At 36.2% G+C, this 12,796-nt stretch overlaps 1 protein-coding gene across 4 annotated transcripts in view; it reads left to right on the forward strand.

Moving 5' to 3' along the window:
• Positions 1-12,796, forward strand: part of LOC119512966 (serine/threonine-protein kinase D3) — a 114,828-nt gene that overhangs the window by 57,742 nt on the left and 44,290 nt on the right. For all 4 annotated transcript variants that reach the window (XM_037807812.1, XM_037807814.1, XM_037807815.1 and 1 more), the window contains 2 exons: positions 9,609-9,801; positions 11,700-11,777. In XM_037807812.1, coding sequence (XP_037663740.1) covers positions 9,609-9,801; positions 11,700-11,777 — 271 coding nt within the window. The remainder of the gene's footprint in view (positions 1-9,608; positions 9,802-11,699; positions 11,778-12,796) is intronic.

Genomic DNA, 12,796 nt, shown 5'->3' on the forward strand with positions numbered 1-12,796 from the left:
ACTCAAATTTTATCTTTCCTGATTTTCCCCCTGTAAGTTATTTTTTTTCCTGAATTACATAGCACTTTGTTCAAACTTCCCTATAATATGTGTAACATTCTACCTTTTATCATAGTGTACGTGTACTAAATTGTCCTCAAGGACGTTATGATGTATTTGGAGGAGATATGGCTCGCGTCTTTATGTGCCCTACCATGCTCATCACAGTACCTGATACTTAGGAGTTACTCAATAATGAATTAATGAGTGAATGAATGACCTTGCTGACCTTCACGATATCCCAGTGAGATGTATCAGTAGATTTGTATATAGATGATACAGTTGAGACTCAGAATGGTTAAGTGATTTGTCTGAAGTCACAGAGCAAATTAGTAAGAGATTGTAGAAAGAAACCCAGATCTCATTATTCTTACATTATTGACTTTTTTTTTTTTCCTAGTTTACTGAAACTTCAAGGGTAAAGATAGTAGATCAGGGAAGAAAGAAATAATTCCCTTACACATTCGATGATAATTGAAATGACTTCCATCTACAGGTTGCAGTATTTTATCATTTAGTTGTTTTTATAACCCTTTTGGTCTTTAAATGACTGGCAAAATCAAGCCTTTGGGTTGTTGTCTTAATACACTAGTCAAAAGACTTTGCTCAACTGAGGCACCAGAGTAAAAGCCTCTGAAATCCTCTTAGAAAAAATTGTATGTATATATTGCTTAGCCCAAGTTTGAGTTTTCAAAGTAAAAGAAGAGTGCTGTCACAAAAGGAATGAGAGACAAGAGAGACGGGTTATTACAAACCCATGGAGGAACTTGAAGAAAGATTGGTTGTAGAAAAGGGAGAGGATTGTATATGCTGAACTGCCCAAGAGAATTTATCTGGGATCGAGGACGGCAGGATAGAGTTATGTTGTTTTATAAGAGCCCCACAAATGATACTTGTATGCCAGCTACCCCTAGTTCAAAATTAACTAGATTAGGAAACAGCAGAACACAGCAGTTGAATAAGATACTACATTTTTTAAAACATTTTTGATTGTGAAATGTAACATATATACAGAAAAGTGATAACTTCGAAAGTACAATTTAACAAGTAGTTATAGAGCAAATTTCAAAGAATGTTATAGGTTACATTTCCACTATTTCAGTTATTTCCTTCTAGCTGTTGTAATACCCTAGAGACCAAAAAATATGTATATTTATATAATGATTCAGTATTCGTAATCCTTTGGTAAATCCTGTCTTCTCTGTTGCTACACCTCCCTCTCATTTGATCACTGTCTCAGTGTTCAGGGATATCTGGGCAGTGACCACCCTAAGTTGTTCATATTGAAAAGGGGTTTCAACATTATGGGTAAGTGAGATGCATCAGATTGAGGTTCTTGAAGAGGCTATTACCTCTGGGTTTTGGAACTTATCTGCATAGGAACACCATTCCTGCTCAAACTACTCATAAAAATTGAAGAAAAAGGAACACTACCTAACTCATTTTATGAAGCTAACATCACTCTAATACCAAAAACCAGATAAAGATACTATAAGAAAGGAAAACTACAGGCCAATTTCCCTAATGAATATAGGTGCAAAAATTCTCAAGAAAATACTTGCAAATCGAATCCAAAGGCACATTAAAAGAATTATACACCATGACTGTGCTGGTTTTAATCTATTATGTACTCCACAAAAGACATGTTCTTTTAAACCAGTCTTGTGGGTGCAGACTTACTGTGGGTAGGATCTTTTGACTAGATTATTTCCATGGAGATGTGACCCCACCTATTTAAGATGGGTCTTAATTAGTTTACTGGTTTCTCTGTGAGAGGATAAAAAGCAGAGACATTTTGAAGAGAGCTCAGAGACACTTGAAGAAAATGCCCAGAGATATTATGGAGATAGCCATTGAAACCAGGACCAGGAGAAAAGCTAAGAGATGAAATCCAGTATTTGCCACAGAGAAGCTATGAGAGAAACCCCAGACACTTAGAGAGATACACCCTGGGAGAAACAAGCAAGAACGCACAGGAGCTGAGAGAGAAAAGCTAAGACAGAAGTCCAGAGCGTTTTGGAGAAAGCACCAGAAACCAGAAGCTAACCCCAGGAAAGGTCCAGCAGACTCCAGCCATGTGCCTTCTCATGTGACAGAGGAACCCCAGATGCCATCAGCCTTTCCTCAGAAAAGGTATCTACCTCTTGATGCCTTAATTTGGACATTTCCATGACCTTAGAACTGTAAATTTGTGAACTAATAAACCGTCATTGTAAAAGTCAATCTATTTCTGGTATTTTGCATTCTGGCAGCTTTAGCAAACCAGAACAGTGACCAAGTGGGGTTCATTCCAGGCATGCAAGGGTGGTACAACATAAGAAAATCAATCAGTGTAATACAACACATTAACAAATCAAAAGGGAAAAATCAAATGATCATCTCAATAGATGCTGAAAAAGCATTTAACAAAATTCAGCGCTTTTCCAATAAAAACACTTCAAGAGGTAGGAACTGAAGGAAACTTCCTCAATATGAGAAAGGGCATGTATGAAAAACCCACAGCCAGCATAGTACTCAATGGTGAGAAACTGAAAGCATTCCCCCTAAGATTGGGAACAAGACAAGGATGCCCACTGTTACCACTATTCAACATTGTGCTAGAAGTTGTAGCCAGAGCAATGAGGCAAGAAAAAGAATAAAAGGCATCCAAATTGGAAAGGAAGAAGTAAAACTGTCATTATTTGCAGATGATAGGATTACATATTTGGAAAATCCTGAGAGATTGATGACAAAGCTACCTGAGCTAATAAACAGATTCAGCAAGGTGGCAGGATACAAGATTAATGCACTTAAGTTAGTAATGTTCCTATACACCAGTAATGATCTAACTGAAGAGGCAATCAAGAAGAAAAATCCATTCACAATAGCAACTAAAAGAATCAAAGATCTAGGAATAAACTTAACCAAGGATGTAAAAGACCTCTACATAGAAAATTACAAAACTTTACTCAAAGACATGAAAGAGAATCTAAATAGGTAGAAAGATATTCCATGTTCATGAATAGGAAAGCTAAATGTCATTAAGATGTCAGTCCTACCCAAACTGATCTACAGATTCAATGCAATTCCAATCAGAATTCCAACAACCTACTTTGCAGACTTGGAAAAACTAGTTATCAGTTTTTTTGCTAGAGAAAGGGGATTTGAATTGCCAAAAACGTTCTAAACAAGAACAAAGTGGGGGACTTACATTTCCTGACTTCAAAGGCTAATATAAAGCTACAGTGCTCAAAACAGCATAATGGAAATGCAACCTCCCAGGCGCCTGGTAATTTCTGTTGGGTCAGTGGCTTGAGGGGCCTGCTGTAGCACATCATTGGAGCTACCTGGCCCAATGTGTGCCTGGCCAAGTGGCCAAGCTCCCTCCTGTATCTTCTGCTTGGTCCAGGAGGATCCGGGCACCACCTAGATGGTGACCCTGCCAGATGCATGGACTGGGCCAGATCCCGCACCACAAACGGAAGGTGTCATAAGGCACCATCCCTACTTTTGCCATGGCCAGGTGGTGCAGGGCTTCAATTGTGGCTCCAAGAACCTAGGCATCCCCAGTGCTAACTTTCCTGAACAAGTGGTAGATAATCTTCCAGCTGATAAATCTACTGGCATTTATTATGGTTGTGCCAGTGTTGGTAGTGGAGATGTCCATAAGACGGTCGTGAGCATAGGATGGAACCCATACTACAAGATAAGAAAAAGTCCATGGAAACTCATTTATGCATACCATCAAAGAGGACCTCTACGGGGAAATGCTCAATGTGCTAGAAAAGAACATATATCCTGGTAATTTGGGGTGCAGTGATCTGTATCTGTCTATTAAGTCTAATTCATTTATCATGTTGCCTAGGTTCTTAATTTCCTTATTGGTCCTCTGTTTAGTTGTTCTATCTATAGAAGACAGTAATGAATTGAAGTCTCCCATATTACTGTAGAAATGTCTATTGCTCCCTTCATTTTTGCCAATGGTTGTCTCATGTACTTTTTGATTGGTTGCATAAACATTTAGGATTGTTATGTCTTCTTGGTGAATTGTCTCTTTTATTAATATAGTGTCCTTCTTAGTCTTTTATGATATCATTGCATATAGGGTCTATTTTGTCTGATATTAGTATAGCTATCTCTGTTTTCTTTTGGCTGCAGCTTGCATGGAATATTTTTTTCCCTCTTTTCTCTTTCAGTCTCTTTGTGTTGCTGAGTCTAAGATGTCTTTTGTAAACAGCATATTGATGGATCATACTTTTTAATCCATTCCTTCAGTCTGTATCTTCTAATTAGAGAGTTGAATACATTCACATTCAAAGTTATTACTGTAGAGGCATTCTTTACCCAACCATGTCATCCTTTGGTTTTTAGTTGTCAGATCTATTTTGTCCCTTTTCTCTCTTTTTTTTCCTTTAAGTTACCCTTACTAATACTTTTCAATTCTGTGCCATTCTCCAAACCTGTCTCTCCTTTCTTTATTTCTCAGCTGGTAGAACTCCCTTTAGTATTTCTTGTAAAGCAGGTCTCTTGTTTACATATTCTTTCAACATTTGTTTGTATGTGAAAATTTTTAACTGTCCCTCACTTTTGAAGAAGAGCTATGCTGCATACGGAATTCTTGGCTGGCAATTTTTCTCTTTCAGAATCTTAAATATGTCATACCACTGCTTTCTCACCTCCATGGTGCCCATTGAGTAGTCAGTACTTAGTCTTATGTTGTTTCCCTTGTAAGTGGTGAATCGCTTTTCCTGTACTTCTTTCAGGACTTTCTCCTTGTCTTCAGCATTTGACAATCTGATTAGTTTATGTCTTGGAGTGGGTGTGTTTGAAGTTATTCTATTTCGAGTTCGTTGGGCATCTTTGATTTGCCTATTTATGTCTTTTTATAAGGGTTGAGAAGTTTTCCCCAACTATTTCCTTAGATACTTTTCCTAGCCCTTTATTCTTCTCTTCTCCTTCTGGGATGCCAGTGATTCTTATATTTGTGCATTTCATGTGCCCATCATTCCCCTTAGATCCATTTCAAATTTTTCAATTTTTCTCACCATTTGTTCTTTTGTGCATTTGCATTCAATTTTACTGTCCTTTAGTTCACTTATTCTTTCCTCTGCCTTTTCAAACTCACTATTGTATGTCTTTGGTATATTTTTAATTTGATCTCAGTTTCTTTTATTTTCATAAGATTTGCTGTTTTTCTCTACACTCTTTCAAATTCTTCTTATGCTCTTCTTGATTAATTGCTCCAAGTTCTGTGTCTCCTCTGGCTTTTTAATTTGGTCCTTTGGCTTGTACATAACTTCTTGGATCTTCATGTGCTTTGTGATTTCTGTTGACTTTGGGGCATTAGCTTATCTTTATAAGGTTATTTTGATAAATGCAGGACTATTTGGACATTTATATAAAATTTGGCAGAGGCCACAGCTTGCTGGAGTGCACTTTCCCTGTCTTCCTAGAAATGGTGCTCTTGAGCCACCTCCTCCTCTCAAGCCCTCTTTTCCCAGACTGCGGCTGCATGCTGGGAGGGGACCAAACCACGTGGAAACCTGATCAGCATAGCAGTGCACTTTCGCACTGAGGATGGCACCCTCACTTATCCCCACCTCTTGCCCTAGGGTTTCTGTGGAGAAAGAGTAGATGCACCAAGTTTTCTGTATCTTCACACAGGTCCACTGGTTCCCAAATTCCCTTATGGGAGCTCCTGACCGCGGGGCTGAGAAGAGTTACCTCCCCAGCTAATTGCTGAGATTGTTGTGCTGAAATGGAGACTCCATCTCTCCCCTGCTCAGCCGGCTGGCTCTCACCTGTTAACCCCTAGTGGTGGGCCCAATTGAAAAAACTCACCACGTCCTTTGAGACATAATTTCTCCACTCTTTCAACCAAGGCCCCTCTATATATTATAGAGGTCCTTGCCTGGTCGGTCGTACCCTGGAACCGCGTTCCTTGGTTGTTTTCTGCCATTTATCTAGTTATTTCATGGGGGAGAATTTGCTCTGTCTCTCCTTTTCCTCTGTCTTCCTGGAAGTCTCCCTAAAATGTTTTTTACTTTTCAAAGTTCTATTACTTGCTCCTCATTAATCCTCAGAGAGATGAGGTGGAGTGCAGATTTTATGGAAGATTCTCCTGGCTTGTTAAGTGGAACTGAATGATGACTCTGAATCTCTAACTGTCCTCCTGATCTGTTTCTCCCTGGTGTAGTATGTGCCCTTCATGGCTGACTACTCTTGGGTTGTGCTGATGCCCTATCAGAAATGAGTGCACTCCAGAGCACAGTAGGAGGAAAACCCAAAGGCAGATCTTTGGAGGAGAAGCCCCAGTATCCTCTGTTTTACTGAAGGAAAGAGAAAAAGAGAAGGGATGTGAGAGAAGGGGTGGTAAAGTGCTTCTTAAATTATAGAATATGAGGGATTTCTCTTTGTTCCCAGTATTACATTTTAATTCATTAGTTTATATTTTATCCTCAAGAAGATGAGAACCTCTTAGGGAAGTGTAAGAAGTAGTTATGTATTTGAAGTGGTTAGATTGTGCAGAGTAGTTTAGAACAAGTAGACACTGGAGGGTGGAGTGTCTTTCAAGAAAGTTAGTTTTGAAATTCCAAGTAGTCTCAAAAAGGAGGAGGTACAAGGATAAAAGAGTTAGTTGGAGAAAATCAGAGGGAAGGAAGGGTGGGACAAGAGAACATCCTAAAGGAATAGAGCAAATAGCAGTTAGGAGATACGAGGAACCAAAGTCTGAACCAGGGTTAGTAAAGAACAACTTCTGAGTGCCTGCACATTACGAGTCTCTTAAGCTTTTATGAGCCAGATTGCGTGCTAGGTACTTAAGGAAGAAAAGTTTTTAATAAGTCAAGAGAATTAAACTTCCCTGAATACCGAGATAAAGTTGAAAAAGGCAAGATAAGTATAGAAACCTTTGTCTTACATTGAGGTTATCATTATTAGCATAGAAGAAAGCAGCTTCTGTTAAAAATCAGTGGTCAGTCTAAAGGGAATCAAGTAAAGAGATGGGGGAGCAGAAGTAGACTATTCGTTGAATTTGGTTAAAATTAAAATTGGACCCCTAAGGTTAGAATAGCCAGAGTTGAATGATAACTGTTTGAAATGAGTGAGATAAATGTTCCCTTAAATACGTTTGACAAAATTCCTGAGGGGCCAGGACAAGGCAGAATCAAGCAAGAAAGAAAATGTTGTATCTAAGTGTACATATAAAAGTGGGGATATTTCTCTTACTAACAAATTCCAAAATCAATTAAATTACATAATTTAGAAATTACCCTGTTTTAATAGCTGTTTTCCCCTTATTAATTATATATAATTGACACTCAGAAATATAGTTATAAAGTTTTTGTGAGCAATTACTTCTGCAAATGTTAGCTTAAACCTAAGCAGTGGAAATAATTCAGACTATTTATAAACATTTTCTGGTGTCACATTATTAAGAAAAAAATAATTTAAAGTAAGTAGTAATTTGTAAAGAGGGAACATTTAAGCAAGTTAAGAAAAGAACTGTCACTCAATTCTGGTTACTCTGATCTCAGGGTTCCATTTTAATGAAATTCTGGGTAGTTCTATCAATGCGCATCATCTCCCCTCTTTCCTCCAAATTCTGATTAAGTCTACTACACCTCTTCTCCAATAGTGTGGCAAACCATTGTTACTGGCAAGGTCATATTATATGCCCAGGTATATTGAGATGGAAAAAACATGAAGAATCACTGGACTGCACAATAGAAGACCTAGAGTTAAGTCTTGACTCTTAATACTACCACTTGGTAGTTTTAATCCCTTTCAGCCTACTTCTTCATATTTCAAATGGGGGTAGTAATGTAAATAGCTACTTGTACTGGACATGATAAATTAGTTGGCTGCTACAAGCATAGCCCCCCTGAGTGATTCCTTGGACACATGTTCTGTACCATGCCCCAATACCCTCATCCCAGTAGCAACTGACCCAAAGGAACTAATGGCCACTGGCAATAGGGAGCCTGGTAAGAAAGCCCTGCCTTTCAGGGGCATCCTATTTACTTGATGATGACAGGCCAGATCATTCCTTTCCATCCTGTGTGTTTTGGCCTTGAGACATGCCATATGTGTTAAAGGCAGGAGCAAGAGAAGCAGAGTGGTTGAGATACCACTAGAATAGGGAGCCAAAGAAGAACAAAGGTCTAAAATATCTTTTTGTGGTTTCTGTTGGCTTCTTTCTTAGCTTTGCAGAATCATAGTGGTATTCGTTTTGCTGAAGGTGTTAATACGTGGAAACATGGTAAGCCAGGCTAGAGAAGGACTCCTTCGACAGCTGAAGCATGCAAGTTCAGTGTGGGTCATAACACTCTTTTGTTGTACTTCTCTTGAATTAAATTGTTTCATAATTAGTTTTAGAAAATTTCTGGCTACACATTAGTAAAACACTGTGGGTCTGTGGCTACCTTTGTGTTCTTTTTGTAGTTCTCACCTCCATTAATTTGTTCTTTCCTATTCTCCCTCCCACCTTCTTCAGAAAGTCTTATTTTATTTCTTTACTCCCTTCACTTCTCCTTTACACTTCTTGGTTTCTTCTGGCTTCTTTTGTTTCTGTTAGTTGAATGTATCAATGTAGAATGACTCAACTTCTCTCCGGTATTTTCATTACTATAATATTTCAGAAGTCATCTCAGAGATCTCAGAACTGAAGTTCTGACAGTAAAAATGCAAACAGCTATAACAAAATCTGTAATGCATCTAGGTGGTAATTAGGTATTTAAATTTGAACAGGGACTATATTTTATTCATTTGTATATCTCCAAGACATAGAGTAGTTAATCAGTGAATGTTTGTTCAATGAGTGAAATAAGCCATGTCAAGCTAACATATAATTTAGTCTGATTATTCCCTTTGTATAGAAAGGGCCATATTTCAAAAACCCACCTAAACCTCAGATTACAAGAAAGCTTCTAATTGGCACTTTCTTTAATTTGTCTTGTTGCTAATATTAGGGAAAAACCCAAACAACTGAAAGATATTGAAAATATCAAGGTAATTCTTAAAGCATAGTTACTAGGGTAATGTTATTTTAGTTAGTTTTGTTTAATTCATTATTTATATCATTATCATTAATCAGACTTAAATTTTTGTGTGTATATTTCAGTCTTGTTAAAATAAATTTGAAAATTAAGACTTGTTTCAGAATATTTTCAGACATCTTTTTCAGTAATACAATGTGAGCAGCAAGAATGCTTTCTGAATTTATTTACTTTTCCTATGATTAATTCCTTGGTGCCATTTAGAAGGAATTTGAACATCTGTTATAAATTCATTCATTTTAAAATTTTTGTTTTTCAGTTTTAAAATGCTGTGTGTGCCTGGCAAATAATCATCAATGAATGTTTGTATATGAGAATGATAGGGCTTTTTTTTTTTAGCATAAATAATAGTAAAAATCACTGCGCTTTTCCTATTCAAGGATTGGTAAGTTAAACTTCCAAAGGAAACTGCTGAGATCCACAATTTTAGATTTTTAGCTATAGCATTCCAAATAAATGAATGACTCTGTGGCCTAGTTCTGCTCTCAATACTTTGTTTTTAGTACTGACTTATGGAAATTACTTACGTTTTAGTCACATGTTCACCAAGAACCAAGTAAGAGAATTCCTTCTTGGAGTGGTCGGCCAATCTGGATGGAAAAGATGGTAATGTGCAGAGTAAAAGTTCCACACACATTTGCCGTTCATTCTTACGGCCGTCCTACGATATGCCAGTACTGCAAGCGGTTACTGAAAGGCCTTTTTCGCCAAGGAATGCAGTGTAAAGGTGGGATTGAATGTTTTTCTTAAGTAAAATTCAAATCTGTTTATGTTAGCAAATATACTTAAATTAATTTCAAAAGCTTTAGCCAAAGAAATTGTTCTAGTCTTTAAAAGATATATATAAATATGCATGTGCATATGAGTGTGCAACTACAGCTAATATTTTTAACGTATGCCCTGTGTGCTAGGTACTATCCTAAAAGAAACACTTTACATACTCTTTTAATTTTCAAAGCAACCATATGAGAAATATACTCTTTTTAGTAATAATAGGAGTAGCTTTCCATTTTATAGATGAGGAAACTGAGACATAGAGAATTAAGTAACTTGCACAAGATCACTTTTCTAGTAAACAGAAATACTGCAGTTTGAATCTGTAAGGTGTAGTTGCTTAACCTGCGTGCTTAACATTTGCCAGAATAGAACAGCTAGTAAGCAGATAAGCTGATATTTCAACTTGTCTTTCTGATTCCAGAGCCAGACATTATCAGAAATAGAAATAATGCTTTCCTCTTTTGATTAAATATTCAAACACATATAACCATACAAGCATATGTCAAAGGTTTTGTTATTTTTAGTTATGTGGCTAGGAGAACTGTACAAAAACTGTCATACCAGAGAATAATCACATTGAAATAGGATATTGTAAAAGCCACTAGAATTTATTAGGGACCACCCATATTTGGACACTAACCCAGCAACAGTGTCATAGTATTACAGAAGTATCTCTTAATGTAATAGGATTTTTATGTTTATATTGGTTCAAAAAAATGGTCATATTTCTTGTATAGCTAAACTATTTCACTTATCAATCAAAAATAATCATAACTTACTTCAGTAATTCCTGTATTATTATAATATAAATTAAGATACTTGAAAAGTAAAATAGTCATCATTTTCATTCACTTGTCTACCTAAGAAAAAATTAAGAAATAATTTAATTAAGAGAAAATACTTTCACAGGATCATTTGAGAAATTATACAATTACAAGAGCAGCTGTTCATTCATTCATTCATCTGTTTATTTTCTCCCTTGTTCTGTGAAAACTTTAAGGCAGCTTGAAAGTATATGTAAAATATTTGAAAGCATAGCCAAATGAATAAAAAACTGGGTGGTAAGAATGCATTTTTTTATAGAGAAATAAAAATGCCTGCCATTAGAACCCTCATACTTGCTGCAGGTGGGCCACAAATTTGGGGAAACCTTGTTATTTTCACAATTTTCAAAGCTTGTGAGATAAAAATCAATTGTTTGAGCTATGTGAGGTATTAAAATTAGTATCACCTATGAATTTTTTCTAAGGTCTCTCAAAAAGGATAAAGTCATATAAAGCAAATTTTTGTAATAGACCAAATTAGTAATTTCATGAGGCTTTTTCTTATAATGAACTTCAGCATATGCTGTTGTCGTGATACCCACAATTTTCTTGACTCACAAGAGTTACAAAAGCATTCTGAATCAGGAGTCAAATTTATTTGTACCTAGTTATTGCTGGGGGATGCATTTCAAAGGAGGTGTTAGCAGTTACAGCAGTGGGTCTCATTTTTAGCATCACCTAAAGGGCTTATTAAGACAGATTTCTGGGGCCAAGAATTTGCATTTCTAGCAAGTTCCAAGTGATGCTGATGCTATTGGTCGGGGAACAATACTTTGAAACCACCGAGTTATACAGTAGTGTTGAACAGAGTATGCCTGACACTGATCTGTAAGGCCATCAACTTGCAAGCTGAAGAGAAGCAAACGTAAAAGTGGGAGAGTTTGTGCATGAGAGGCTCATTATTATTCGTTATCGTCATCATTATTACTAATCATACTCCATCAGTGATTTAAAGAAAGTCTTTAACTATCTGACATTGCCTGACTTTTTACATAAATTAATAAACCAGATATTTTTATTTTAGATTGCAAATTCAACTGCCATAAACGCTGTGCATCAAAAGTACCAAGAGACTGCCTTGGAGAGGTTACTTTCAATGGAGGTAAATTTCTTTTTCTTAATTTCCATAACAGATCAGAAAAGATAACAATTCCTTTATCTTTATATAAGGTTATATTTGTATATTTTATTGTTTACTTTGTTTCTTAGCTTCAATTAAGTTTTCTTTCTGATTGAATAGTCAAGAAAAATACAGAAATCAATGTTGCTATACTTTTACCAGTAGTTATACCTTCCCATCTTTACTCTAGCCACTTAACACTTAGCCAAATGTAGCCAGTGGTGCTGCATATCTCCTTTCATCTTTAGAGATAAAAAGGTTTAAAAACTCTGCTATTGTTTATTCTTTTATAGTTCTGTCTACTGAATGCTTACTCTCTGCCAGGCCCTGTTCTAAGTTCTTTACATATATATATATCTATACACACAAATATATATATAAACTTTTAAACCCAAGAAGAACCCTTTGAGGGAAGTACTATTATTTCCACTTACAGATGAGTATGCTGAGGCGCAAAGATGTTAAATACCTTGCCTAAGAAACATAGCCAATAAATAGTAGAAAATTTTAATCCATATGATTTGGTCTCTCAGTTTATTATCATTAGAACATACCATACTGCCTTAGCATCTTTTTATCTATCAAATAATCATTAGTCAAAAATTTCCCCCTTTTTTTTTTTTTTTGCTATTTTTTCCCTTTCACAACAATAGTAAACAAGACGATTACTTTTTTTTGGAAGGAAGGAGTAATACTCTGAATTTTCAGCATAATTTTTCTTTAACAAGTACGTGACTGGTAAAAACTTAATGTAGGTAGTTCTATAGGAGAAAAAGCATGACTTAAGTCTTATCTAAATTTATAGCTCTTGTATTTGCATTTTTATGCTTTTCTACCTCTTTAACAAATGAAATACTATATGTATTTCTTTTAATGTGCATTTCTTTGATTAAGTTTTTTTTATAATAGCCATCCTAGTGGATATGAAGTGGTACCTCATAGTGGTATTTCAAAATGTTTACTGGTTATTTAGGGTTTTTTCCCCTGCAAATTGCCTGTTC

Source organism: Choloepus didactylus, chromosome 17 (genome assembly GCF_015220235.1).
Source record: "Choloepus didactylus isolate mChoDid1 chromosome 17, mChoDid1.pri, whole genome shotgun sequence".
NCBI classification, from domain to species: domain Eukaryota; kingdom Metazoa; phylum Chordata; class Mammalia; order Pilosa; family Megalonychidae; genus Choloepus; species Choloepus didactylus.